The 27,805-nt window shown below is 37.3% G+C and overlaps 1 protein-coding gene across 2 annotated transcripts in view; it reads left to right on the forward strand.

The window, feature by feature from the left end:
* PRRC1 (proline rich coiled-coil 1) overlaps positions 1–16,976 on the forward strand; it is a 43,681-nt gene extending 26,705 nt beyond the window's left edge. For both annotated transcript variants that reach the window (XM_030869745.2, XM_060296166.1), the window contains 2 exons: positions 895–997; positions 14,027–16,976. In XM_030869745.2, the coding sequence (XP_030725605.1) occupies positions 895–997; positions 14,027–14,236 (313 nt within the window). In that variant the 3' untranslated portion in view covers positions 14,237–16,976. The remainder of the gene's footprint in view (positions 1–894; positions 998–14,026) is intronic.
* Positions 16,977–27,805: the final 10,829 nt, after the last annotated feature.

Raw genomic sequence — 27,805 nt, forward strand, 5'->3', positions numbered from 1 at the left:
AAAACACTGATTCATCATATACCAAATAAATTATTTAAAATAATGATTCATATAATAAATAAAATAACTAAGGTTCTTAATTTAAAGGAAAATTTTAGGATGTGAATACTACAGACATTATAAACACTCAAAGTTATTCTACATATTGTTTTGTTGTTTCTTTGAATATGTAAATAAGTTTCCTAATCATATTGTATTTCATCGCACTTTAATCTGTATATTTTAAAATTTTCTTGCTCTGTATCTTATTTAAACTCATGATTTCCTGATTCTGGCTAGTTAAAATGCTAGTGATATTACAGATGACCTCACCTAAGTCAGTTTATAACTATCACTTTTTACGTGTATCTTTAAATTGAAGAAAGTTTTCTTGATTTCATGAGGCTGTTTTCAAACTGATTCGTTGTGAACAATTCAGAAAGTGTGATTAGAAGGAATTATCAGGAATGAGGAGAGGATTTGTTATTTCCTGAATGAGTTTATTTTTATAGTAACTTTGCAACTTGCCTATATATTATAGAGTTGGTAATATAAATTTTCCCATATTTTAGCAAGTGACATTTTTAATTACGATGTTATTTGCATTTTCAAATGAGTAGATTTATCTGTTGCATATTTGAGCACCCCTAATTGCCATTCTTTTCTCCAAATCTTAGCAAGAAAGGGAACTTTCCATGAGTAATTTCAATTATTTTTTCTTTGTTGTTTTTCCTTCTCTGAATTAAGCCAACAGGGTAATTTTATATGTTGTTTTATAGATTGTCCTATTGAAAATTTCAAGGAAATGTTTTTCTAGTCAATCTGGTAATGTTTTATCGGAATGTTAGTACTTTATCTATTCACCATAACTCATTTAGCACATACACAATGTGAAACTCATACATTCTGTTGCAGATGGTTTGACATTGGCTGTCTGATAGTTGAAGACCCTGTGCATGGTATTCATCTAGAAGCATTTACACAAGCCACACCAGTACCCTTGGAATTTGTACAACAGGTTAGTTTTATCCTTTTCTTTTTCATTATCCTTCAGAGAAACCTGAAATACTGTTTTCAAAATAAGATTTTTCATTGTTTTGCTTCACTTGTTCCTTTTAGCCTTTTCTCTTTGCTTTTCAATTTTCTATTCCTTCCATGTTGTTTTAGTACCTCCCTACTTTCGTTTTCCAGCGGTCTTTGTCAAGGTAAGCCATTACATGGTTAATGCTCTTTTTCTCATTGTTTTCCCTCTTTTTATGATTGTGTTCACTACCTTGTGATTGGAAAAAAAATTTGTGTTCACCTTTCATTAACTCTCCTTTATCTCACATTTTATTTTCTGCTGTTACTCTATTGTCCTCATTTTCCTCTTTAGTTTGTTCAGCTCTAAAAACATGTAGAAACACATTTAGAAGTTTACAAACCTTGGATGAAAGTCACATGTCTTTTCAGTTTGTTGAAAACGTAGTTTCCAGAAGAATGTTAGCATTAATATAAAATGGTTTTCATTCCTTCTATATTTTTATGTACTTTTAATCCTTAAATGAAATAGAATGTAAGTTTGTTTACATTGGAATCTTTGTACTCTGAAATGGTATTTTTCCTGTCTTCCATTTAATTTCCATCACATTTTTATGTATGTACCTTGTTAAATGTCATTTCAAAACTCTCTAAAGTTATTTGGGACTTTAGGTATTTGAGAATTTGCTAAAGCTACTGGGTTCTCCCCCAAAAGCATGCATGTATGATGTATGCACTCACATATAAATTTGGCTCACATGTTTACAGAGCCCCTGAAAGCAACCTGTGGCCTTCTTAGGGGTGTACAGGTTAGATGGGGAATAAGAATTTATGCTTGGAATTTTTAAGTTTATTGAACCTTTACTTACACCATAATTTTACCAAAATTTCTCTTCAGAAGTTTTCTCTTCAGAAGTTGAAGACATTTTTATACATGGTACTATTAAACTCACTCCAATGTGAAGGTGATTAAAAGATTGTACACTATTATACAATAATTTAGAAAAATTACAGAAAATGGTTGATTTTCTAGGAAAATATTCTTGAATCAACAGTGGCAGTTTATAACCATTAGGTTGATCAAAACCAGTCACATTTTGGCAGTTTCATATGATTTAACCTAATTATCTTAGTGAAGCCTTTTGATGCAAGAGTTTCATCTAGCTCCAAAAAAATCACTGAGTTTTAATGGTGTTGTGAGGTCTACAAGGTATTCAAAGAATACGTGATTCTCGTGCATAGAGGTAGAAAGTTTTCCATTTTATTCTGTGAGACTAGCTTGTAACCTAACGAAAAAATAAATTATAATACAGTCAGTATCACTTAAGTAAACAGTAAAACTAATAAAAGTTTGAAATGTATTTATTAGAACATTAAAGTGTGGGGGGGGTAGTTTTCCCCATGCCACCTAGCAGTTCTTAGGAACAGCTGGATAGCCTATGGATATCCTATAATTCAACTCAATTCTGACACCTATCCCACAGGTTAAGGGCTCAGTCTGACAAGACTGCCTGCACCCCTCCTTTCCAGACACCTATCAATCACAAGTCCAGGTTGTTACCTGAACTTCTGACTGACTGGCTGTATATCAGAGGAAATCAGAGATTCTCATTTGCTAGAGTAGCTCACAGAATTCAGGAAACCCACTTCACCCTAGAGCACAGGTTTATTATAAAAGGATATAAGTCAGCAGCAGCCAGATGGAAGAGATGCATAGGGCAAGCTATGGAGAAAGGAGGTGGAGCTTCCATACCCTCTCCTAGTGCTCCACTCTCTCCAAATCTCCACACCTTCACCAACCAAGGAACTGTCTAAACCCTGTCCTTTATATTTTATAAATCAGAATATCACAATCCACTCCCTGGTCTTTGAACATGTATCCCTTATAGTAAAACAGCCATAAATGTTAAATGATACCTGGCATCCCAGTTTGTCATTAATAACTATTTAGTACATTGTCATATCATGAGAAAGTCTCCCAGCATGAGGGCACATGGGTTTGCAGGTTTCAAAAGCAGGAGTGGAAAATTGTTTTCTTAAGTTCTCAGAAAGAGAAATTAAGGAAGAAATTAATGAAGCAATCCCATTTACCATTCACATCAAAATGAATAACATACCTAGGGATCAACCTATGTAAGGAGGCAAAAGACCTGTACTCCAAAAACTGTTTAAGACTGAATGAAGAAATTGAAGATGACACAAACAAATGGAAAGATACCATGGTTTTGGATAGAAGAATCAATATTGTTAAAATGACCATACTACCTAAGGCAATCTACAGATTCAGTGCAATCCCTATCAAATTACCAATGGCATTTTTCACAGAACTAGAACAAATAATTTTAAAATTTGGCTGGAAACCAAAAGACCCCTAATAGCGAAAACAAAAGACCCCTAATAGCCAAAACAATCTTAAGAAGAATGAAGCTGGAGGAATCACACTCCCTGACTTCAGACTATGCCACAAAGCTACAGTCATCAAAAACAGTATGGTACTGGCACAAAATACACAGATTTAATGTAACAGGATAGAAAGCCTGGAAATTAATTGACCTCAGGTGTGTCGGTTTATCTACAGCAAGGGAGATAAGGATATACAATGGAGAAAAGATAGTCTCTTCAATAAGTGGTGCTGGAAAAAGTAGACAGCTACATGTAAAAGAATGAAATTAGAACATTCTCTAACATCATGTACAAAAATAAACTCAAACGTGGATTAAAGACCTAAATGTAACACTGGATACTATAAAACTCTTAGAGGAACACATAGGCAGAAGACTCTGACATAAATCACAGCAATATTTTTTGGATACGTCTCCCACAGTAAAGGAAATAAAAGCAAAAATAAACAAATGGGACCTAATTAAACCTTAAAAGCTTTTGCACAGCAAAGGAAACCATGAACAAAATGAAAAGACAACCTGCAGAATGGGAGAAAATATTTGCAAAGGAAGCAACCAACAGGGATTAATCTCCAAAATATACAAACAGCTCATAAAACTCTACCACAAAAAAACAACCCAATCAAAAAATGGGCAGAAGACCCAGAGACTTTTCTTCAAAGAAGACATACAGATGACCAACAGGCACATGAAAAGATGTTCAACATCAATAATTATTAGAGAAATGCAAATCAAAACCACAATGAGGTTATCACCTCCCACCAGTCAGAATGGCCATCATCAAGAAGTGTACAAATAATAAATGCTGGAGAGGGTGTGGAGAAAAGGGAATCCTCCTGCACTGTTGGTGGGAATGTATGGAGAACAGTATAGAGGGTCCATTAAAAAAACTAAAAATAGAGCTATCATATGATCCTGCAATCCAACTCCTGGGCATATACCTAGAAGAGGCAAAAACTCTAATTTGAAAAGATACGTACACCCCTATGTTCACAGCAGCACTATTTACAATTGCCAAGACATGGAATCAACCTAAGTGTTCATCAATAGATGACTGGATAAAGAAGATGTGTACATATATACAATGGAATATTGCTCAGCCATTAAAAAGAATGAAATAATGTCATTTTGCAGCAACATGGATGGATCTAGAGATTATCATACTAAGTAAGTCAGACAGAGAAGGAAAAATACATATCACTTATATGTAAAAAAAAAAAAAAAATGGTACAAATGAACTTATTTAGAAAACAGAAATAGACTCAGAGACTTAGAAAGCAAACTTTTGGTTACCAAAGGGGATAGTGGTGGCGTGGGGCAAGGAGATAAATCAGGAGTTTGGGGTTAACAAATACACACTACTATATAAAAAGTAGATAACAAGGACTTACAGTTTCCTGTGCTATACAGTATTCAATATCTCGTAGTAGTCTATAATGAAAAAGAATCCGAAAAAGAATAGATCTGTACATACATATGTATAAATGAATCATTTTGCTGTATACCTGAAACTAACCCAACATTGTAAACCAACTATACTTCAATTTAAAAAAACAGCAGGAGGGGTGTCAGAGATACAGTATATGGCTTCACCCTTTCAGGCATGTAGTATAATAGAGCTAAGAGATGGTATCATCTCTTGCTCTGTGCCTTTTTTTTTTTTTTTTTTTTTCCCTTTTCTCCATTCATATCCAAACTTCTCCACCTTTGGAAGGGACATTAGGTTCAGCAACTGTGCTGGTCTAGATTACAGACAGCAATACTAGGCTAGCAGATGCCTCCCCCTCATCCACTTCTATTCAGATAAGTTAAGGTTACATAGGTGCAGAACAGGTGGGCTGTCTTTACCACCAGCCCATATAGCAGCAATCACTGTTAGCCCCATTTTTTCAGATGGAGTGAAGGCACATTTTGCCCTAAAGGCCCTTAGGAGTTGTAACAAAGATTAAAAACATAGTTACAATAAAGGTGTTAACAACAACAACAACAAGAGTGCTGAACCAGAAACTGTAACTGAGCATTTGCCTCTACCACTGGGTAAGAAAAGCCCCACCTAGAGTCACTGTCTCTACCTGTAAAGAACCGTTTGTAGTTCCCCCAGGGCTACCAACTAACTTGCTATGTTCAGGGCCTTCCTAACAGGAAATCTGCCACATAGCCATCTGCAGTCTCTGTCTTTTTTGCTGGTCGACAGAACAGTTTTTATTGGCATTTTGTGACTCAGAGTGTACAAGAAGAATGGGTCTAGATTCAGCCCATCTCTGCATTGCTGCACTAACCCCATATTCACTCACTTCATGGACCCAGGTGGCCGTCTTGAGAGAGAGCAGGGGGATATCTGATTGTTGATTCCATTCACCTTCCAAGCCTGGAAAGGAGTTCTTCTGATGGGCATCAACATGTTCTAGTTTAATGCATCCCTCTAGTTCCCACAGTGATTTCCACAGGGTTGTGTGTCCCATATGGGCATCCTTCTAATAGGCCAGGTTTCCATTGCCCTCCTGCCTGACCATATGGCCAGGCCATTGACCACTGCCCATGACTCAGGAAAAACCAGAAGATAGGAGATTATATCACTGTTCAATTCTTTCATCACTGCTGGGAAAACAGCATGCAGTTCAGCCTTGCCTGTCTGATTTGTTTTTACCTTCCTCAGTCAGAGCAGTGGACTTCCAAATAGTATGTTATCCATCCACCTTGGAACTGCTACCCATAAACCAAGCAGCTCTTGGTTGGTCAGTTAAGAGCTGTTCATAGGGCACTGTCTACATGGCAGTCGGTTCCGGCAGCTTCTCGGGTGACTCCAAAATCTGTCCTAGAGGAAAAGAGACACCGAGCTTGTTAGTCTCCTCCCTGTATTCCCCAGACAGCGTGTTCCTGTATAAACCGTTTCCATTATGGTGGAACTCTTCCGGGCACTGCCATCCCTATTAGGGTGTTTCTCCATCATCCCAGACATTTTGGGTATTTCACATTTCAGTATCATTTTATGCCCTTTAGTCATATGAGTAGCTTCAATTAATAATGTCCAGTGGCTAGGTAGTAAACATGCCTCAAATGGAAATTCTGTAGTTCGAAGTTCAAGTAGTCATTGCTGGGAGGCACTCACAGATTTTTGCCATAAGCCTCAGTCTACGTTCCACATAGGGCTGTGGCGCAGAGAGTTTTGTCCCTACCAGCACTCCAACTTCTATTCCACACTGCAGGCTCAGACAATCTTACTGGTTCCATAGAGCATGTCCAGTTAATAATGCTTGAAGGGTGGCTTTCCATCCCTTCTGTTTTACAATACTAGATAAGGGAAACGTTCCCCAGTGAGATACAGTGTCCATCCCCAAAATATAATCAGGTGAAAAAAAACACCATCACTTCACATGAAACCAGTTCAAACACACCAAGTCTCCTACAAACTTATACTGTAATTCCATCATCACTTATGTTCCTCACTGTAGCCCCCATTGAGACTTCATCAGTGGGTTTTGGTTTTGTAATACTAGGTAGGGGAAGTGTCAACTTTCATAATCCTATCAACCATTACATTTTTACTTTCTTTCAGTCTAATTGTAGCACACATCAGGCCTTCACTAGTGGACTTTGGTAACACAGCTCAAGGGAAACTTCTCTTCTCCACTCCTGACCATTTTACTCACTCTTGTACAAAAGTCTTTGGGTCCCCAGCTAGGGATTGAGCCAAGGGGTTTTGGCCCATTTGTCAGTCTTTATCTTGATTAATCTGCCTAGTCACTGCCCCAATTCATTGCTCCTTAAATTTCTCATTGTCATTTCTACCTTCAGACTTTTAAAATTTCTCCTAACTAGGATAAATAGAGCAGACTTATTTGGGGCCCTTCAGTGTTGGGGAACCAGCAGGGAGTCCCACTCAACCTTTGGTAGTGCTGTGTTAAAACCTGTTTTAATCCCACCTATGTCTGTTTTATTCATCCTGTTTCTTAATGGCCATCTGAAGATTTCCACCCTGCTGGGATAAGTTCTGTGAATCTCCTGTTTCCTCTGTTTCATCCCAATCAAAATTTACTTTATTCACCTATGTCTTCATAACTTTTTAAAATTTCCACCTTGTTGGGCAACTAGAGAAAGAAGAACAACCAAAAAAAAAAAAAAAAACCCTAAATTAGCAAAAGGAAATAAATCATAAAGATCAGAGCAAAAATAAGTATTGGATTGGCCAAAAAGTTCATTCGGTTAGTAAATACATTGTTCAATAAAATTCTTGGTGAAAATGAAAAACTGTGTCTTATTTTTACTTAAAACTGAAAGAACTTTTTGGCCAACCCAATAAAATAGAGATGAAGAAAAAATAGAAAAGATCAATGAAACTAAAAGCTGGTTCTTTGAAAAGATAAACAAAATTGATAAATCTTTAGCCAGACTCATCAAGAAAAAAAGGGGAGGGTACAAATCAATAAAATTAGAAATGAAAAAGAAGTTACAACAGATGCTACAGAAATACAGAGGATCATAAGAGACTACTACAAGCAACTATATGTCAATAAAATGGACAACCTAGAAAAAATGGACAGATAAGAAAGGTATAGCCTTCCAAGACTGAACCAGGAAGAAATAGAAAATATGACTCACAAGTACTGAAGTTGAAACTGTGATTGAAAATCTAACAGCAAACAAAAGGCCAGGACCAGATGGCTTCACAGGTGAATTCTATCAAACATTCAGAGAAGAGTTGACACCTACCCTTCTGAAACTCTTCCAAAAAATTGTAGAGGAAAGAACACTCCTAAGCTCATTCTACAAGGTCACCATCACCCTGCTACCAAAACCAGACAAAGTTATCACAAAAAAAAGAAAATTACAGGCCGATATCAGTGATGAACATAGACACAAATATCCTAAACAAAATACTAGGAAACAGAATCAAACAACACATTAAAAGGATCATACACCATGATCAAGTGGGATTTATCCAGGGATGCAAGGTTTTTTCAATTTCCACAAATCAGTGTGATACACCACATTAACAAGCTGAAGAATAAAAAACATATGATCATCTCAATAGATGCAGAAAAAGCTTTTGACAAAATTTAACACCTGCTTATGATAAAAACTCCAGAAAGTGGGCATAGAGGGAACCTACCTCAACATAATAAAGGCCATATACAACAAACCCACAGCAAACACTGTTCTCAACGGTGAAAAACTGAAAGCATTTCCTCTAAGATCAGGAACAAGACAAGGATGTCCATTCTCACGACTGTTATTCAACATAGTTTTGGAAGTCCTAGCCACAGCAATCAGAGAAGTAAAAGAAATAAAAGGAATCCAAAGGAATCCAAATTGGAAGAGAAGAAGTAAAACTGTCACTGTTTGCAGATGACATGATACTATACATAGAAAATCCTAAAGATGCTACCAGAAAACTACTAGAGCTAATCAATGAATTTGGTAAAGATGCAGGATACAAAATTAATACACAGAAATCTCTTGTATCCCTATACACTTAACAATGAAAGGTCAGAAAGAGAAATTAAGCAAAGAACCCCATTTACCATCGCATCAAAAAGAATAAAATACCTAGGAATAAACCTACCTAATGAGGTAAAAGACCTGTACTCAGAAAACTGTAAGATACTGATGAAAGAAATCAAAGATTACACGACCAGGTGGAGAGATATACCATGTTCTTGGATTGGAAGAATCAATATTGTGAAAATGACTATACTATACAAAGCAATCTACAGATTCAATGCAATCCCTATCAAATTACCAATGGCATTTTTCACAGAATTAGAACAAAAAAATTTACAATTTGTGTGGAAACACAAAAGACCCCAAATAGCCAAAGCAACCTCGAGAAAGAAAAACGGAGCTGGGAATCAGGCTGTCTGACTTCAGACTATACTAGAAAGCTACAGTAATCAAGACAGTATGGTACTGGCACAAAAACAGAAATATAGATCAATGGAACAGGATAGAAAGCCCAGAGATAAACCCATGCACCTATGGTCAACTAATCTATGACAAAGGAGGCAAGGATATACAATGGAGAAGACAGTCTCTTCAGTAAGTGGTGCTGGGAAAACTGGACAGCTACATGTAAAAGAATGAAATTAGAACATTCTCTAACACCATACACAAAAATAAACTCAAAATGGATTAAAGACCTAAATGTAAGACCGTATACTATAAAACTCTTAGAGGAAAACAGGCAGAACACTCTTTGACATAAATCACAGCAAGATCTTTTTCAATCCACCTCCTAGAGTAATGGAAATAAAATAAAAAATAAACAAATGGGACCTAATTAAACTTAAAAGCTTTTGCACAGCAAAGGAAACCATAAAAAAAATGAATAGACAGCCCTCAGAATGCGAGAAGGTATTTGTAAATGAAGCAGCTGACAAAGTGAGAGAGTGGCATGGACATATGTACACTACCAAATGTAAAACCGATAGCTAGTGGGAAGCAGCTGCATGGCACAGGGAGATCAGCTCAGTGCTTTGTGACCACCTAGAGGGGTGGGATAGGGAGGGTGGGAGGGAGGGAGTTGTAAGAGGGAAGAGATATGGTGATATATGTTTTTGTATAGCTGATTCACTGTTATAAAGCAGAAACTAACACACCATTGTAAAGCAATTATACTCCAATAAAGATGTAAAAAAAAAAAAAGAGTCAAGACTATACAATGGAGAAAAGATAGTCTCTTCAATAAGTGGTGCTGGAAAAGCTAGACAGCTACATATAAAAGAATGAAATTAGAACATTCTCTAACAAAAATAAACTCAAAATGATTAAAGAGCTAAATGTAAGACTGGGTACTATAGAACTCTTAAAAGAAAACATAGGCAGAACACTCTTTGACATAAGTTGCAGCAATATCTTTTTGGATCCACCTCCTAGAGTAATGAAAATGGGTAAATAACAAATGGGACCTAAGTAAACTTAAAAGCTTTTGCACAGCAAAGGAAACCATAAACAAAATGAATAGACAGCCCATAGAATGGGAGAAAATATTTGCAAAGGAAGCGACAAACAGGAGATTAATCTCCAAAATATACAGACAGCTCATGCAGCTCAATATAAAAAACAAACAAACAACCCCCCAAAAAAAAAAATGGGCAGAAGACCCAAATAGACATTTCTCCAAAGAAGACATACAGATGGGTAAAAAGCACATGAATAGATGCCCAACATCATTAATCATTAGAGAGATGCAAATCAAAACTACAGTGAGGATCCACCTCACACCAGTCAGAATGGCCATCATCAAAAAGTCTGCAAATAATAAATGCTGGAGAGGGTGTGGAGAAAAGGGAACCCTCCTACACTGTTGGTGGGAATGTAAATTAGTACAGCCACATGGAGAATAGTGTTGAGGTTCCTTAAAAAACTAAAAATAGAGTTAATATATGATCCAGCAATCCACTCTTGGGCATATATCCGGAAGCAAACCATAATTTGAAAAGATACATGCACCTCAATGTTCATTACAGCACTATTTATAATAGCCAGGACATGGAAGCAACCTAAATGTCCATTGATAGATGAATGGATAAAGAAGATGTGGTACATGTACAATGGAATATTATGCAGCCATAAAAAAGATCAAAATAATGCCATTTGCAGCAACATGGATGGACCTAGAGATTGTCATACTAAGTAAGACAGAGAAAGAAAAATATCATATGATATAGCTTATATGTGGAATATACAAAAAGGGTACAAATGAACATACTTACAACAGAAACAGAGTCACAGATGTAGAAAACAAACTTATGGTTACCAAGGGGGGGCTAGGGGGGAAGGGATAAATTGGGAGATTGGGATTGACATATAAACACTACTATATATGAAATAGATAACTAATAAGAACCTACTGTATACCACAGGGAACTCTATTCAGTACTCTCTAATGGCCTATAATGGAAAGGAATCTAAAAAAGAGTGGATACATGTATAACTGATTGACTTCACTGTACACCTGAAACTAACACAACATTGTAAATCAATTACACTCCAATAAAAATTAAAAAGAAAAAAAAAAGAAATTACAACCGTGCTAATAACTCTTAGCTAATTAGGATTAGAAGGGTATGTGTATACTGGAAAGTCAAAGCAAAAATCAGATCTAATGGTAAAACATTAGGAACCTTGTAATTGTAAGGCTGCTTCTGTCACTGTCATTCTTACATTGCTTGAAATCAGGGACTAGCACAAAAAAAAAAAAAAGAAAAAAGTCTTACAGCCAAATCTGGCCTGACCCCTGTTTTTGTAAAGAAGTGTTTTTTTGTAAAGAACATACCTGGGCCCGTTTGTTTACATACTGTTTACAGCTGCTTTTTCGCTACAGCAGGAGAATTGAGTAGTTGCTATAGAGACTGTCTGGCCCACAAAGCCTAAGATATTTACTACGTGATCCTTTTCAGAAAATGTTGGTGACTCTTTTGCTAGATGTCTGATCACTGCAAGGACAATTTTTATTCTGTTTTAAAAATATATATTGGAAAGAAACAGACATTATGCTCAAGGAACAAAGCATCAAAAGTATATATACTAATATTCAAATTTGTCTGTGACATTGCTAAGTGAAAATAAACTGCATGTAGTATCCATATATATACACACACACATATAGCCATATATACTTTAAAATGTATATAAATGAATAGGACAAAAAGGCCTGGAAAAGTACACACAGGCTCTTAATGTGGTTAACTGTGAACAGTGGTATTCAAAGAGTGTCGTTTGCTTTTTGTTTTGCCATTTCTGCTGTCATTTCATTTCTTTCACAAGGTACAAAGTTGAGATACAAAAGTATAGGTATTGAGATTCCTTCCTCTTGTCCTTGCTCTTCAGTTCTACGCTGTTTCTTGTTTTATCCACTGCAAGATGTTCAATTCTGTGTTCCCTTGTAGTTGAAATTTTTAAAGAGAATTTAAGAGACTAGAAATCAGCCCTTAAGGGGATTATAATCAGCATATATCAATATATTAGTGAAAATCAGGAAAAATTTTTATACAGTTTATGCTGGTTAAACAAATGTAAATGATCCCTCCTCCCCCAATTAAAAACCCAGTTTCTAGATGTTAGCTGATAATGTCAAGTATTTTGATCCTCAAAAGTATGATCCTAGGCCTAGCATCATAATCATCACCTGGGAACTTGTTAAAAATGCACGCTTGAGGAAGGGTGGTAGGAGAAAGGTGGTCATAAGGTACAGACTTCCAGTTACGGGAGAAATAAGTACTGAGGATATGATGTATAGGATGGTGACTGTAGTTAACGCTATTGTATGCTATACGAAAGTTGTTAAGAGAGTAGATCTTAAGAGGTCTTGTCATAAAGAAAAAGGTTTTTTTTTTTGCTTCTTTTTATTGTATCTAAATATGGGGTGATTATCATGGTAATCATTTCACAATAAATGGAAGTGAAGCCATTGTGGTGTACATCTTAAACTTAAATAGTGATATATGTCAGTTTTATCTCAAAAGTGGAAAAAAAGGATTTGTGCATTGCCCATTTAGTCTTAAAAAAAAAAAGTACTCTTGGGCCCTAACCTAAGGCTATGGGATTAGGATCTGCAACTTTAGAAGCTCCCCAGATGCTTCATGTGCACATCGCACTTGAGAAACACAGTTCTGAGGACCATAGTGGTTTATCTACTATCTCTCTTTAAAACATAGTAGAATACTGATAGTGCAGTGTACCCTGTGGAAGGGAAGACAGAGCAGGCTCCCCAGCAAAATTTCTCAGAAACTATTTTATAAGTATTGTGCTCTTTCTCTTGGAACCATCTGTGAGTTTCCAATTCATTGGCCTTAGGTGGAGCATGAAAAGTGGTTTTGTTAAAAAAAAAAAAAAAAAAATGCATCTCAGGCGATTGTAATATATAGCACATTTGGGAATCACTGCATGGATCCTTTCTACATATGGGTATACTCCTCTGGACTATACTTACCACCCTAAAGCCAAAAAACTATCATTCTTGGATATCAGGCAGTGGGTTTATTTTTTCATTCCTGTGTAGGTGAATAAATGATTGCCATGGAGCAGATGTAGGCTGGGTCAAGTACAAGTGATGTAACAGTGGTTGATGCTCTCTCCTGGACTGGATGTTATTTGATATATATTGGTACTAACTTATTCACACATAAATGAAGTTTCCAGGAATACTCTTCTGCAGATTAATTTAACAATTCTTTTCTGATAGGGTTGAAGCCTTAATATATGCAGTATTATCTCTCTTTCTTGTAATTGTAAGGAATTTTATTACTGTAAAAAGATAAAATAACATTTCTATTTTAGCACTAATCTTATTAACCTGAAGTGACACTGAATATAGAACTGACACTTAGGCCCTCTGACACTGAGCTCTGTTAGATAGAGTCATTAGCTTTAAGACTTAGATTGTATTTAAACAACAAGATGAGCTTAGTGTGGACATTGTAAATCAAGTCCATGCGTGCAATATTGTTTTGTGTTTTTTTTGTAGCCTTGTAACTTCATACATTTGGCAGCATAGCCGTGTTTCTCAGGGTCTGTCATAATCTCTATGAGAAGTAACCTGAGAGACTTTGAAATGTCACTTATGACATAACTACTTCCAGTGATGTTTTTTAATGTATTAAAATATCGATTTCTTTTTTCCTTAGGCTCAAAGTCTAACTCCCCAGGACTACAGTCTGAGGTGGTCGGGCCTTTTGGTGACAGTGGGCGAAGTCCTGGAGAAGAGCTTACTCAATGTCAGCCGGACTGATTGGCATATGACTTTCACTGGCATGTCTCGTCGGCAGATGATCTACAGTGCAGCCAAAGCAGTAGCAGGCATGTATAAACAGCGCCTGTCCCCCGGGACCATGTGAGAAGGCTGGCCTGGGATACTGACACTTGCTAACTTTGAGCTGCTGGTGGAGAAGAGACAGTCCCTTCTTAAACTGGACAACTTCAGTCAGTCCAGCTGTTTTGATCATTTTCCTGTGGGCTGCAGTTTTTTTCTTAGAAAGGCATGGTGTCATTCCAGTAGATGAAAAGAAACAGATCCTTTTTCTGATTATATAATTGCACGTACCATAGTTCTCAAAAAATATATAAATATTTTTATAGGACAGTTTGATACACCAGATTTATAAGGTGCAAATTCATGTGCTAAGATATTTAACTTAATGATATGTACTTGATTATTTTGTTTTTTAAGAAATAGTTGACTAAAGAACATGTTTACCGAACACTGTTTAAAAGCATTGTTTCTTTTAATTCATGATTAATCTCTTCCCTGTCCGTCTTGGAAGCTTTTCGTGTGTCCATGTGATCACAGGTCTGATGCTAAGCCGTGTGCTCAACAAGAGACTCTAACACACCTACTTGTAGGGAGATGGTGCACTTGTCTATGCATATTTTTAACATAGGCCAGAATAACAGAATCGATCATTTTCTTTTTGGTTATCATGTTATACACATAGCCTGAAAAATTCCATTTTTTTTTTAATGTTTCAGCATTTCACATTCATACTGTACGATGAACACTGGGATAATGCATTTTATTTTTTTCATTGCTCTATGACAACTAAGGGGCAAATGAGTCAAGCATATTTAAATTAGAAGCATTTGGGTTTTTTTGCATAATGGTATTCAGTGCTTCCAAGTAACTCTGACAACAGCCATTATTTCTGCTTTAATTCATTTCTCCGACTGTAATAGAGAAATTTTTGAGAGGAAATTACTTTGTTGTTTATGGGATCATATGACTTACTTTAAGGTTACTTACTTAGTTTGCCTTAAACACAGCTTTTCTAACTTCGTGCCATTCTGCCTTTACTTTTTATGGAAGTTTTCCAAGAAACTGTTTTATAGTGAACCTGGTTTATTTAGTCCATTATGTTTGTATTTAATGAAAGCTTCTTTTTCCCCCAGATAATATATTTTACCATTTTGGGATTTATACAAATCAAAAATAGTTCATCATATACTTTTGAACTCTATATTTGAAAGTTCAAATAACTTTTTGAAGATAGTTTCTTATATAAACATAATTTAATTTTTATTTACTCTTCTATATAATTCTTTAGATGTAAAAGAATCAGCACAATCTTATAAAATCTTTTAAGGTATTGAAGCTGTTATCCTGTGCTGTCATTTCATGTAATGTTTGCTTTGTATTAATATTTCAAGTACTTGTTTGATTTCTATTTTTTTTACCTGAGGATGAGAAGATTAAGTACTAATTTTCCATCTGTGTTATGTGTTAATTTCTATGCACTGTATAGTTGTCATTCAGTCTTCTGTGTCATTAAAAGTAATGAGAGAAAGAAGAGAGATGTAGGCATCAGTGCATGACTGACTCCACAGTCAACTTTCCCAGCCTCTTGTTTACTTTTTCATTCTTGGATTTCCCTCTTGTACAAGGGGCAAGAAAAGTAACTCATTACCTCTCACACACCAGGGCAGCGTGAGCCAGGAGGTCTTTTACTGTTGGTATTTTGTATGAGATATGCTGGTCATCAACCTAAGGCCACGGCTCCCTTCACCAATCATCCAGCTGCCCTGTCCTTTTCTTGCTTGTTTCCTTATAATTCTTGCACTAGCATTTTTTGGGAGAGTTGAGCTGGGGAGTTTTACCCTCAAGCATCTTGGGACAACCTAGCTTTAACACAGTTCTTTGCCACTACTATTTTGGTCATGTTTGTGTTTTCTTTTCTTTTGAAGTGCTCCCAGAACTACTTACTGAATTTGATAAGTTGTATACTTTTTTTTTTTTTTTGGCGGTACACGGGCCCCTCACCTCTGTGGCCTCTCCCGTTGCGGAGCACAGGCTCCGGATGTGCAAGCCTCAGCGGCCATGGCCCACGGGCCCAGCCGCTCCGTGGCACGTGGGATCCTCCCAGACCGGGGCACGAACCCGTGTCCCCTGCGTCGGCAGGCAGACTCTCAACCACTGCACCACCAGGGAAGCTCAGTTTGTATACTTTTTAATTAAGTGTTGTGAAAGAGAACAGGAAGAAATGCAGGAAGAGTAATTTTACATCAGCCTCAATTGACAGAAGGTACTCAGATCAATATCGTCTTGTTATTAAGTTTATCAGGTAACCCTGGACTTAGAGCTGGGCCCCAGACTTCTGGGTGGAAAAGTTTGAGCTACTACCTGTAGTTTTCTCCTCTGAATTTCTTATTATTACTTCCCCATTCTTTGTTCTTTCTCTCAAGGATTAATGAGGTAGAAAATTGAGATGAATGGATATAGACAAAATGGAAGTATGATAAATATAAGTAGATAACAGTACAGATGAAAGTGTATTATATACATTAATTCAAGTTATGGAAATTAGTAATATACTCAGGGTCAGCTAAATTAATTTAAGATGTTGTTGAATTTATTTTGTTCCTTGGCTAGAAAAAATTCTAAACAGGAATTTGTGTTCTGTGAAGCCAAATTGGTAATATTCTGTGTTCTAAAAGATGTTAGGTTATACATAAATTAAGAAACTTAGATTTTTACTCCCAGAATATGGTATTGTTTTTTAAGATACTATGCAGGATGATGTATTGGATAAAGCCAATTTTGTACGTATGTACATATGTCATAAATAAAAAATACCTCGACTTATATCCCAAGTGATTTTTTTTAATGCTAATCATATTCATATTATATTAGAAGGACCCATATTCCTTTTTGTCTCAACTGGCTACTGGATGCCAAGAATTATGTAATAGCAGCTTCAAACATCATCTTTCAAGTGGAACTGTACCATTCAAATACAGTTGACCCTTGAACAATGAGGGTTTAGGGGAGCTGACCCTCTGTACAGTCTCAAGTCCACGTACAACTTTACAGTTAGCCCTCCATATCCATAATTCCACATCAGAGATCATCGAACCACTGATTATGTAATACTGTTCTGTTTATTTATTGAAAAACAATCTGTGTATAAGTGGACCTGCACACTGCAAACCTGTGTTGTTCAAGGGTCGACTGTGTACCAGAGTTTAACTTCAAGGTTAAAGAACTCAGAATATTTGGGGGAGAGGATACATTGGCAGTAATAGGCAGGAAGTTAAGGCCTGTGTTCATAAGGAAACCTCTCCAGTGGGGAGTTTAATTTACCCTTGACCTGCAGGAGTATCTTTTCTTGTAAAAAAAAAATATATATATATATATATATATATATATATTTACTCATTACTCTTTGCTATCCTGAGCCTATGATCTCCAGATGAGGGATTTCTCTTTTGTTTTGGTGGGGGAAGGGATACATGCCAAAAGACAGTAGGATATTGATTTGGGGATTTATTTGCCAAAAGACAAACTATTAATAGTTTTCAATAGACAAGAAAAACGCAGTTTAGGGCTCAGGAAAAGCCCTGTTAAATTTATACTTTGTTTCAGAATTAACTGGAAGAGGGGAAAAAATGGCAACAGAAACAAAATTGGAAAAGGTCATTATCAAGGAAATTAAAAAATTTAAGGATGAAGGAAATCTTTGGAACTATCCATAAAGTGAACTCATTTTAAGGATTTAAAGCAGTAAGAAAGGGAAGAGAAGCTAACATTTATGTGATAAGTACCTATTGTTAGTTAGGCAATGGAGTAGGCACTTATTTTTATAGATGACATAACCAAATCAGATTAAGCTGCTTATCCAGGATCATCCCAGCAAACAAGTTACAGAGATAGAAGTCAAATGGAATGTGTAACTTGGTAAACCATATTCTCTTCCGAAACGTCCTGAATATTTGCTTCAGGAAGTTATGGGTAAATCACTTATAATTATTTTTTGAATTTAACTGAATTCAAATAGTGGCATGAGGACTTTGCCCTAGTATACTTTTAATTTTACAATATTATGTTCAAGGGAAACTATTTTATGCCTTGCTTTTCATTTTAGTGTGAGAGGGCTGCTTTGGCTTTGCTGCTGGTATGAAAATATATTTGTGATAACTGGTTATTCTAACTCCCAAAATTGAGAAACCATAAACTAGGTTTACCTTCTAGTATTTTTAGGATAAAAGCCAGAGATGTCATTATTGTTAAGCTAGTTTTCAAGCAAGGTACTGACCACATACGTTTTTAAATACTGTAAAAATACTTATGGCTGCTTCAGGGACCACACTTTGAAAACCACTGCTGTAATACAAATCATGACTCATTCTGCATATACTAAGGTATTTTAGAGAGAGTGATGTCACCAAGGTAGCAACATAGGTTGTTCCTGACTTTGCTCCCTCTCACAAGAAGGCCAGCTAACAACTATTCATGGACAAGCTGCCACTGAGGGAATTCCAGGCCATGGAGATGAGGCTTAAGCATCTCCCAGTGCCACAGAGACCAAGACAGACCACATTAGATGGTTAAGAGGAGTGGATACACACTGACTGCACTGTCCCCCCCCCCCCGCCCCCCTCCCCCCAGCAGGCTGGAGCAGCACCTTGCTGTGAGCCTGTCGTGGAAAAAAAAGAGGCCAGGTGACACCCAGCACTGTGGGTTGCTTTGTGGGAGCTGCTATTCTGGTCTCCAATGGAGGGTGCAGGAGAATCTTCAGGGGTTGACCACTGGGAATCTGACTGTGATGGAGAAGGCGGAGAGGCTTAAAATCACCAGCATTCAGATCTTGAGAGATTGAGTTCATACCTGCAGTGCCCAAGTGCCAAGAGCAGCTTTGCTTATCTGCAGAACCAAGTCAGTGGAGCAATGTGACCAGGAACTTGGCAGGTACATGTCTATCTGATTCAGGCCCTCAAATGAAGAGCCTCAGTAGTTGTGGAACCTGTTCTGCCCCAATCCAGGCAGGGGGGCTTAGCCACAGGCCAGCTGGCAGGTTGGGTGTAGCTCTTGGCCCTGCCTAACCAGAAAGGCTGGCATGAATGCCTGGAAGCTGCACAGCCCAGCAGCACAAGTAGAGGATCAGTAGGCAGAGTTGATAGTCTGTAGAGCAATCCAGTGGCCCTGTTCAGCCAGAGAACTTGGGGCACAGGATGACTTGAGTCAAGACCGCAAAGAGCCTTACTGGCCTTGCGGTTGGGTCTCCCACTGTGCCCCAACAGGGGAACATTTGCAGCCCCACCAATTCCTGAATACAGCCTTCAGCCTACCCATAGGGAACCTAACTAGAGCACACGGAAGCTGTAGAGCCCATCCAACAGCCATGCTTGCTGTAGAGCTTGACACAGCACATCCCATGGTTTTTGCAGAGTAAAACCATTGGCCCCACCTGACCAGGGAATTCAGTACATAGTCACCTGATTCGGGTCTCCGGAAAACAAGCTGTGCAGGCCCTGAGATCAGTCCTGCTATCCTGCCGGAGCAGGGAAGCTAATTCATAGGTCCACCTTTGCTGTGTATAGTACCCAATCCTGACTGCCTAGTAAGCCTGACCAGAGAACTCAGGTAACTGCAGAGCCCATCCTCTAGCCTCACTTGAGCAGAGAATCAAGCCAGCAGTTTTATGCAACTGTTTTCAGCCAGTGGCACCCACCCCTTGAACCTCAGAACTTGGCAGCGGTCACACCCAAAAATATACCAAGATAGCAAGCACCACCTGCCCAAGAATATCACCAGCAGACATGCCCAGCAGCCCAGACTGAGCTGACCGGTGATTAACTTTTCTCTGACAGTGGGAACCTGTAAAGTCTGGAAGAGAGGACCGCTTACTCAAATGCACAGATTCTAATGTAAGGAATCAAGGATCACATAAAAGGAGGTAAACATGACACCACCAAAGGAAACTAATACAGATCCAAAAGTTAACCCTAAAGAAATGAAGATCTAGGAACAATCAGACAAATAATTCAAATTAACCCTCAAAGCAGTTCAGTGAACTACAAAAACACACAGACAGCTAAACCAAGTTAGGAAAACAATGCATGAACAAATAAGTTCAACAAAGACATGAAAACCACTAAAAACAATCCAGGGCTTCCCTGGTGGTGCAGTGGCTAAGAATCCGCCTGCCAATGCAGAGGACATGGGTTTGACCCCTGGTCTGGGAAGATCCCACATGCCGCGGAGCAATTAAGCCCACACACCACAACTACTGAGCCTGCGCTCTAGAGTCCACGAGCCACAATTGCTGAAGCCTGTGCACCTAGAGGCCATGCTCCACAACAAGAGAAGCCACTGTAATGAGAAGCCTGCACACCTCAACAAAGAGTAGCCCCCACTCAATGCAACTAAAGAAAGCCCACGTGCAGCAACGAAGACCCAAGGCAGCCAAACATAAATAAATAAATTTTTTAAAAAATCCAGAAATCTTAGAGCAGGAAAATACTATAACTGAACTGAGCAATTAAATTGAGAGGTTCATAAGCAGACTTGACCACGCAGAATAATCAGTGATCTAGAAGGCAAGACATTGAAATTATTGAGTTGGGAGGGGGGAAGGAATGAAAAAGACCTTCAGGAATTATGGGACACCATCAAAAGAAACAATATCTGCATGATGGCAGAAGGAAATTTCAGAAGGAAAAGAGAAAGGGACAGGAATTATATTTAAAGCAGTAATGGTCAAAAACTTCCCAAACCTGGGGAGAGAAATGGACATCCAGATCTGTGAGTCACAAAGGACCTCAAAGAGGTTGAACCTGAATAAGGCTACACTACAACACATTATCATTAAATTGGCAGAAATTAAAGAAAATTTTGAGAATGGCAAGAGAAAGAGAGAAGTTACATACAAGGGAATCCCCATAAGGTAACAGGCAGATTTCTCAACAGAAAAATTTCAGGCCTAGAGAGAATGGGATGGTATGTTTAAAATACTGAAATCAAAAACCTGATCAACCTAGAATTCTACACCTGATAAAACTGTCCTTCAGAAATGAAGAAGATAAAGACTTTCCCAAACAAACATAAGTGGAGGGAGTTTGTCACCACTAGACCTGCTTACAAGAAATGCTAAAGGGAGTTCCCTGAATGGAAGTAAAATGCGGCCAATTAACGTCATAAAACAATAAGAAGGTAGTGTAAAACTAACTGAAATGGTAAGTATATAGTCAAAGAGTTAGATTCTGTAACAATGAAAAGGAGGTGCTTAATGCACTTAAACTCTAGTTTAAAAGTTAAAATAACTCAATAATCATAACTCAAATAACAATTACTACAATAATTTGTTAGTATTAACAGAAGAGAAAAAATATGTAAACTGTAACATCAACAACCTAAAGTGTGGAGGGGAGGAGAAAGTGTAAAGTTTAGGAGTGCTATTAAAGTTAAGTTGTTACCAGTTTAAAATAAGCTGTTATAATTTTAAGATATTTTATGTAAGACTCATTGTAACCAAAAGGGAGAAACCTATAGTAACTGCACAAAAGAACATGATAAAGAGGTCAAGCATACGGATTCCAAAAGACATCAGAAAAAAACAGTCAACAGGATAAGAAACCAGGAATGAGTCTACACCACAGCAAGAAGAAATGAAGGAAATGGCAATAATAAGTCCTTTCCAATCAATAATGACTTTAAACATACGTGGATTAAATTCTCCAATCAAAAGACATTAAATAGCTGAATGGATAAAAAACTTGGAAAAATGATATGCTGCCAATAAGAGATTTATATTTGCTTTAAAGACACACGGAGACTGTGAGGGAAGAGATGGAAAAAGATATTTCAAGCAAATGGTAGCCAAAAAAAACCCCCCAAAAGAATACAACAGCAGGAATAGCTATACATCAGCAGCTCTACTGGTGAATGTTACCTAATATTTAAAGAAGACTCAATGCCAGTTCTAACTGAACTCTTCCAAAAAATCTTACAATGAACGCTACCAAACTAATATTGTGAGACCAGCATTACACTGATACCAAAGCCAGACAGGGATGCTACCAGAAATGTACAGGCCAACATCCCCGATGAATATAGCTGAAAATTGCTTAATTAAATATGAGCAAACTGAATTCAGCAGCACGTTAAAAGGGTCGTTCACCATGATCCATTGGGATTTATCCCTGGGATGCAAGGACCGTTCAGCATACACAAAAATAAGTCAATATGCTATATTACATTAATAGAATGGAAGGGGAAAAAAAGCACATGATCTAAAAAGACTGACAAAATCCAACAACTGTTCATGATTTAAAAAAAACTGGAAAACTAAAAAAAAAAAACCTCTGGAAAATTCAGTATAGAAGGAACACACTTCAACATAAAGGCCATATGTGACAAGTCCATATGTAATATCATACACAGTGGTGAAAGGATGAAAGCTTTTCTTCTAAAATCGAGCACAAGAAAAGGATGTTTCCTCACCACTTGTATTTAACACAGTATTGGAAGTCCTAGTCAGAGAAATAAGGCTATAGACAGAAGTAAAAGGCCTTGGAATTGGAAAGAAGGACAACTGTCTCTATTTGTAGATGACAGTATTTTATATAGAGAAAGTCTGAAAAATTCTTCGATCTAATCATCCACCTGAGTTAAATGGCAGGACACAAAATTAACAAACAAAATTCAGTAATGTGTCCATGCACTAACAATGATGATCCGAAGAAGAAATGGAGAAAATGATTCCGTTCACAACAGCACCCCTATGTTCACAGCAGCATGATTCATAATAGCCAAGACGGAACAACGGAAGCATCCACGGACGGGTGAATGCGTAAAGAAGATGTGGCGTATATACCAATGGAACTTTACTCCATTTAAAAGGAAGAAAAATCTTGCCATTTCCAACAACATGGATGGACCTTGTGGGCATTATGCTAAATTATACAAGTCAGAGAAAGAGAAATACTGTATGATCTCACTTATACATGGAACCACAGAACAACAACGGCAACTGCCAAACTCCTCATAGAAAAAGAGATGAGATTTGTGGTAACCACAGACAGGGGTTAGGGGAAGGGGGAGCTTGATCAAAGTGGTCAAAAGGGACAAACTTCTGGTAATAAGATAAATATGTACTAGGGATACACTGTACAGGAAGGAGACTACAGTTAACACATTTGGGTGATATATATAAAACTTGTTAAGAAAAGTATATCCTAAAGAGTTATCATAAGAAAAAAAATAGTATATGTTTTTCTTTTTTGCTTCCTCTTCTTAATTGTTTCTTAATGAGATGAGGGATGCTAACTAAATTTACTGTTGTGTTCATTTCACAATATAGGTAAGTCCAACCATTGTAATGGTGTATACCTTAAATGTGCATAGTGGTGTATGTCAATTTTACCTCAATAAAACTGGAAAAACATTAACAAGTGTTGGCCAGGAGGTGGAGAGAAGGAACACCTGTGCACTGTTGATGGTAATGCAAATTGCTGTAAGGCCCTGTGGCAAACACTGTCGAGGTTCCCCCCAAGTTTAAAAATCGAACTACCTCCTGATCATAAATGGGAGTTTAATACCCCATTCTCAACAATGCTTAGGTCATCCAGACAGTGAGTCAATAAGCAAAGAGAGCATCTGAACAACACTAGAGACCAAAGTTACCTAGGAGACATGTATAGAACATTCTATCCAACAGCATCAGAATACACATCCTTCTCAAGCGATCATGAAACATTTTTGGCGACAGATCATGTGTGAGACCACATTAGCAAATTTAAGAAGAAATAAATCACACCAGCTATCTTCTCTGACTACCATGGTATGAAGCTAGAGATCAATAGCTGGAAGAAAATGGGAAAATTCACAAATGCATAGATATGAACACTCTTCTGAGCAACCAATGGATCAAAGAAGAAATTAAAGGAGAAATAAATGTCTAGAGACAAGTGGAAATAGGAACAGAACATACCAAAATTTATGAGATAAAGCAAAAGCAGATTGAACAGAGAATTTTAGAGCAATATGTGCCTACTTTAAGAACAAAAGATCTCAAAAAAACACCCTAACTCCTGCCTTAAGGAAGTGGAAAAAGTAGTATAAACTGAGCCCAAAATTAGCACGAGGAAGGACATAATAAAGATTACAGCAGAAATAAGTGAAATAGAGAATGAGAAAACAATAGAAAGAATAAACAAAGAGTTCGCTCTTTGAAAAGATAAGCAAAATTGACAAACCATTAGCTAGACTAACAAAGGAAAAAAGAGAGAGGATCCAAATCAACACAATTAGAAATGAAAAATGAGACATTACAACTGATACCACAAAAATACAAAGGAACCTAACAGGCTACTATGAGCCACTGTATACCAACAAACTGGCCATCTGGAAGAAAAGAAGAAATTCGTAGAAACATACAACCTACCAAGACAGAATCATGAAGAAACAGAACATCTAAACAGACCAGGAAGCAGACTGAATCAGCAATGAAGAACCTCTGAATGAAGAAAAGCCCAGGACCAGAAGTCTTTACTGGCGAATGTTACCTAACATTGAAAGAAGACGCAATGCCAATTCTCCTCAAACTCTTCCAAAAGATCTTAGAAGGAACACTACCAATCTCATGTTTTTAGGCCAGCATTACCCCGATACCAAAGCCAGACAGGGATGCTACCAGAAATGTACAGGCCAATATCCCCAATGAATATAGGTACAAAAATGCTTACTTAAATACTAGCAAACTGAATTCATCAGCACATTAAAAGGATCATTCTCCATGATCCATTGGGATTTATCCCTGGGATGCTAGGACGGTTCACCATACACAAAAAGCAATCAATGTGCTACAATACATTAATAAATTGGAAGGGAAAAAAAGCACGTGATCATCTAAAAAAACTGACAGAAGTCAACGTCTCTTCATGATTAAAAAAACTGGAAAATTCAATATAGAAGGAACACACGTCAACATAAAGGCCATATATGGCAAGTCCATATGTAATATCATACTCAGTGGTGAAAGTCTGAAAGCTTTTCCTCTAAAACCAGGCACAAGAAAAGAATGCTCCCTCACCACTTGTATTTAACATAGTATTGGGAGTCCTAGCCAGAGAAAAAAGGGTACAGAAAGAAATAAAAGTCCTCGGAATTGGAAAGGAAGAACAAGTCTTTATTTGCAGGTGACAGTATTTTACATATAGAAAATTCAAAAAATTCTTAGATCTAATCATCCACCTGAATTAAGTGGCAGGACCCAAAATTAACATACAAAATTCAATAATGTGTCCATGCACTAACAATGATTATCTGAAAAAGAAATGAAAAATATTATTCTGTTTACAATAGCACCCCCATGTTCATAGAAGTATTATTTATAATAGCCAAGACATGGAACTGAAACATCCATGGATGAATGAATGGATAAAGAAGATGTGGTGTATATACGCAAATGGAAAAGTATTCTATTGAAATAGAAGGAAACTCTTCCCATTTGCAGCAACATGCATGGACCTTGAGGATATTAGGCTAAATAATACAAGTCAGAGAAATAGAAATACTGTATGATCTCACTTATATATGGAACCACAAAACTACCATCACCACCATCACAACAGCAATAGTAACCACCAAACTCCTCATAGATAAAGAGATGTGATTTGTGGTTACCAAAGACAGGGGGTTGAGTGAAGGGGGAACTGGATCTAAGTGGTCAAAAGTGACAAACTTCCATTATAAGGTAAATATGTACTAGGGATATGATGTCCAGGAGTGTGATTATAGTTAACACTGTATATATATACCATATATATATATATATATATATATATATCTTGTTCAGAAATTATATCCTAAAGAGTTGTAATAAGGAAAAAGAAACAGTTTTTTATTCTTTTTTGCTTCCTCTTTTTATTGTTTCTTAATGAGATGAGGGATGCTAACTAAATTTACTGCGGTGTTCATTTCACAATATAGGTAAGTCAAACCACTGTAGTAGTGTACACCTTAAATGTATATAGTGGTGTGTGTCAGTTATACCTCAATAAAACTGGAAAAAAATTAACAAGTGTTGGCAAGGATGTGGAGAGAAGGGAATCCTTGTGCCCTTTAGATGGAATGCAAATTGCTGTAGGCATTGTGCCAAACAGTATGGAGGTTTCCCCCCGAATTTAAAAATAGAACTATTTCATGGATCCATCTGTTCCACTTCTGAGCATTTATCCAAAGGAAACAAATACACTAACGCGAAATGCTGTCTGCACCCTCACATTCTTCGCATCATTATTTACAATTGCCAAGACATGGAAGCAACCTAAGTGCCCACTGATGAAGAGGAAGTGGTATATATATATACAGTGGAGAATTATCCAGTCATAAAAATGAAATATTTTCATTTGCAACAATACAGATGGACCTCGAGGGTATTATGCTAAGTGAAAGTCAAGTACAGGGAAATACAAATACCTTATATTCTCATTTACATATGGAATCTGAAAAAAAAACTACCCCAAGAAGTCAAACTCATAGATGAGGAGAACTTATTGGTGGTTTCCAGTGTTGGGAGGTGGGAAGCAGGTGAAATGCGTGAAGTAAAAGGTTAAAACTTCCAGTTATAATATGTAAGTACTTGGGACCTAATATACAGCATGATGACTATAGTTCATAATACTGTACCAGTGCACAATTACTAAGAAAATAGATTTTTGTTCTCACCACAAGAAGAAAATTTAGCTCTGTGGTAATGGATATTAGCTAGACTTATTGTGGTAATCATTTCACAATATACACAAGTTTTTAATCATTATGTTGTACACCTGAAATCATATGTTTATTAAGTGTCAATTATCTATAATATATATGTCAATTATATCTTAATTTAAAAAATGGTGGAGAGAGCTTGATGGAAAGAGAGGGGACTAATAAAGGGTTGGGGAGGCTGAGTTCTGGAAAAAGGACAAAATACAGAATGGTCAGGGAGAACAATGCAATGAACTCTTCCAAATCAGAGCAAGGGTCTCATCTAAGCCAAAGAGAAAAACATTTGCTTAAGTGGAAACCAGTGTAGTACACTCCAGAGATTCCGTTTTTCAATCTCTGTTTGTGATTTTACATTTAGGTGCTATTGCTTATTTCCATGAACCAATAAGACTTCTAGTTTACACAGACCACATGGACCCATTTACCAATTTTGTTTACGCTAATTGTTAAAGAAATGCGGATGGTAGCAGAATAGACTGAACTTAATATTTGTTTTGTTATCTTCAGAAATTTTAGGGGCTGAATTGTGCCCCTCCAAAATCTTATGTTCTTAGAACCTGGAGGCAGAGTTAAGATGGCGGAGGAGTAGGAGGGCGTGGAGTTCATCTCTCTCCACGGATGCATCAGGAATACATCTACAGCTGCAACAGTTCTCACAGAACACCAACTGAACACTAGAAGATGACCTTGGACATTGGAAAGGATTATAAAGATCCCTGGGTAACTGAGTAGGACTGAAAAAAGAAGGGAGAAGGAGGAGGAGAGGAAGCGAGACAGGACGTGCACCCCAGGGCAGGGGAGTTGAAGCAAAGGAGAGATTCCCGAATTCGGGGAAAACCCCTCTCTGATGGGGAAATCGACTGGGACAGAAGGGAAGCATTTGATGCTGTTGGAAGTGGGTGAAGTGGCCGATCTGTGGCAG

Source organism: Globicephala melas, chromosome 3 (assembly GCF_963455315.2).
Source record: "Globicephala melas chromosome 3, mGloMel1.2, whole genome shotgun sequence".
Taxonomy (NCBI): Eukaryota; Metazoa; Chordata; class Mammalia; order Artiodactyla; family Delphinidae; genus Globicephala; species Globicephala melas.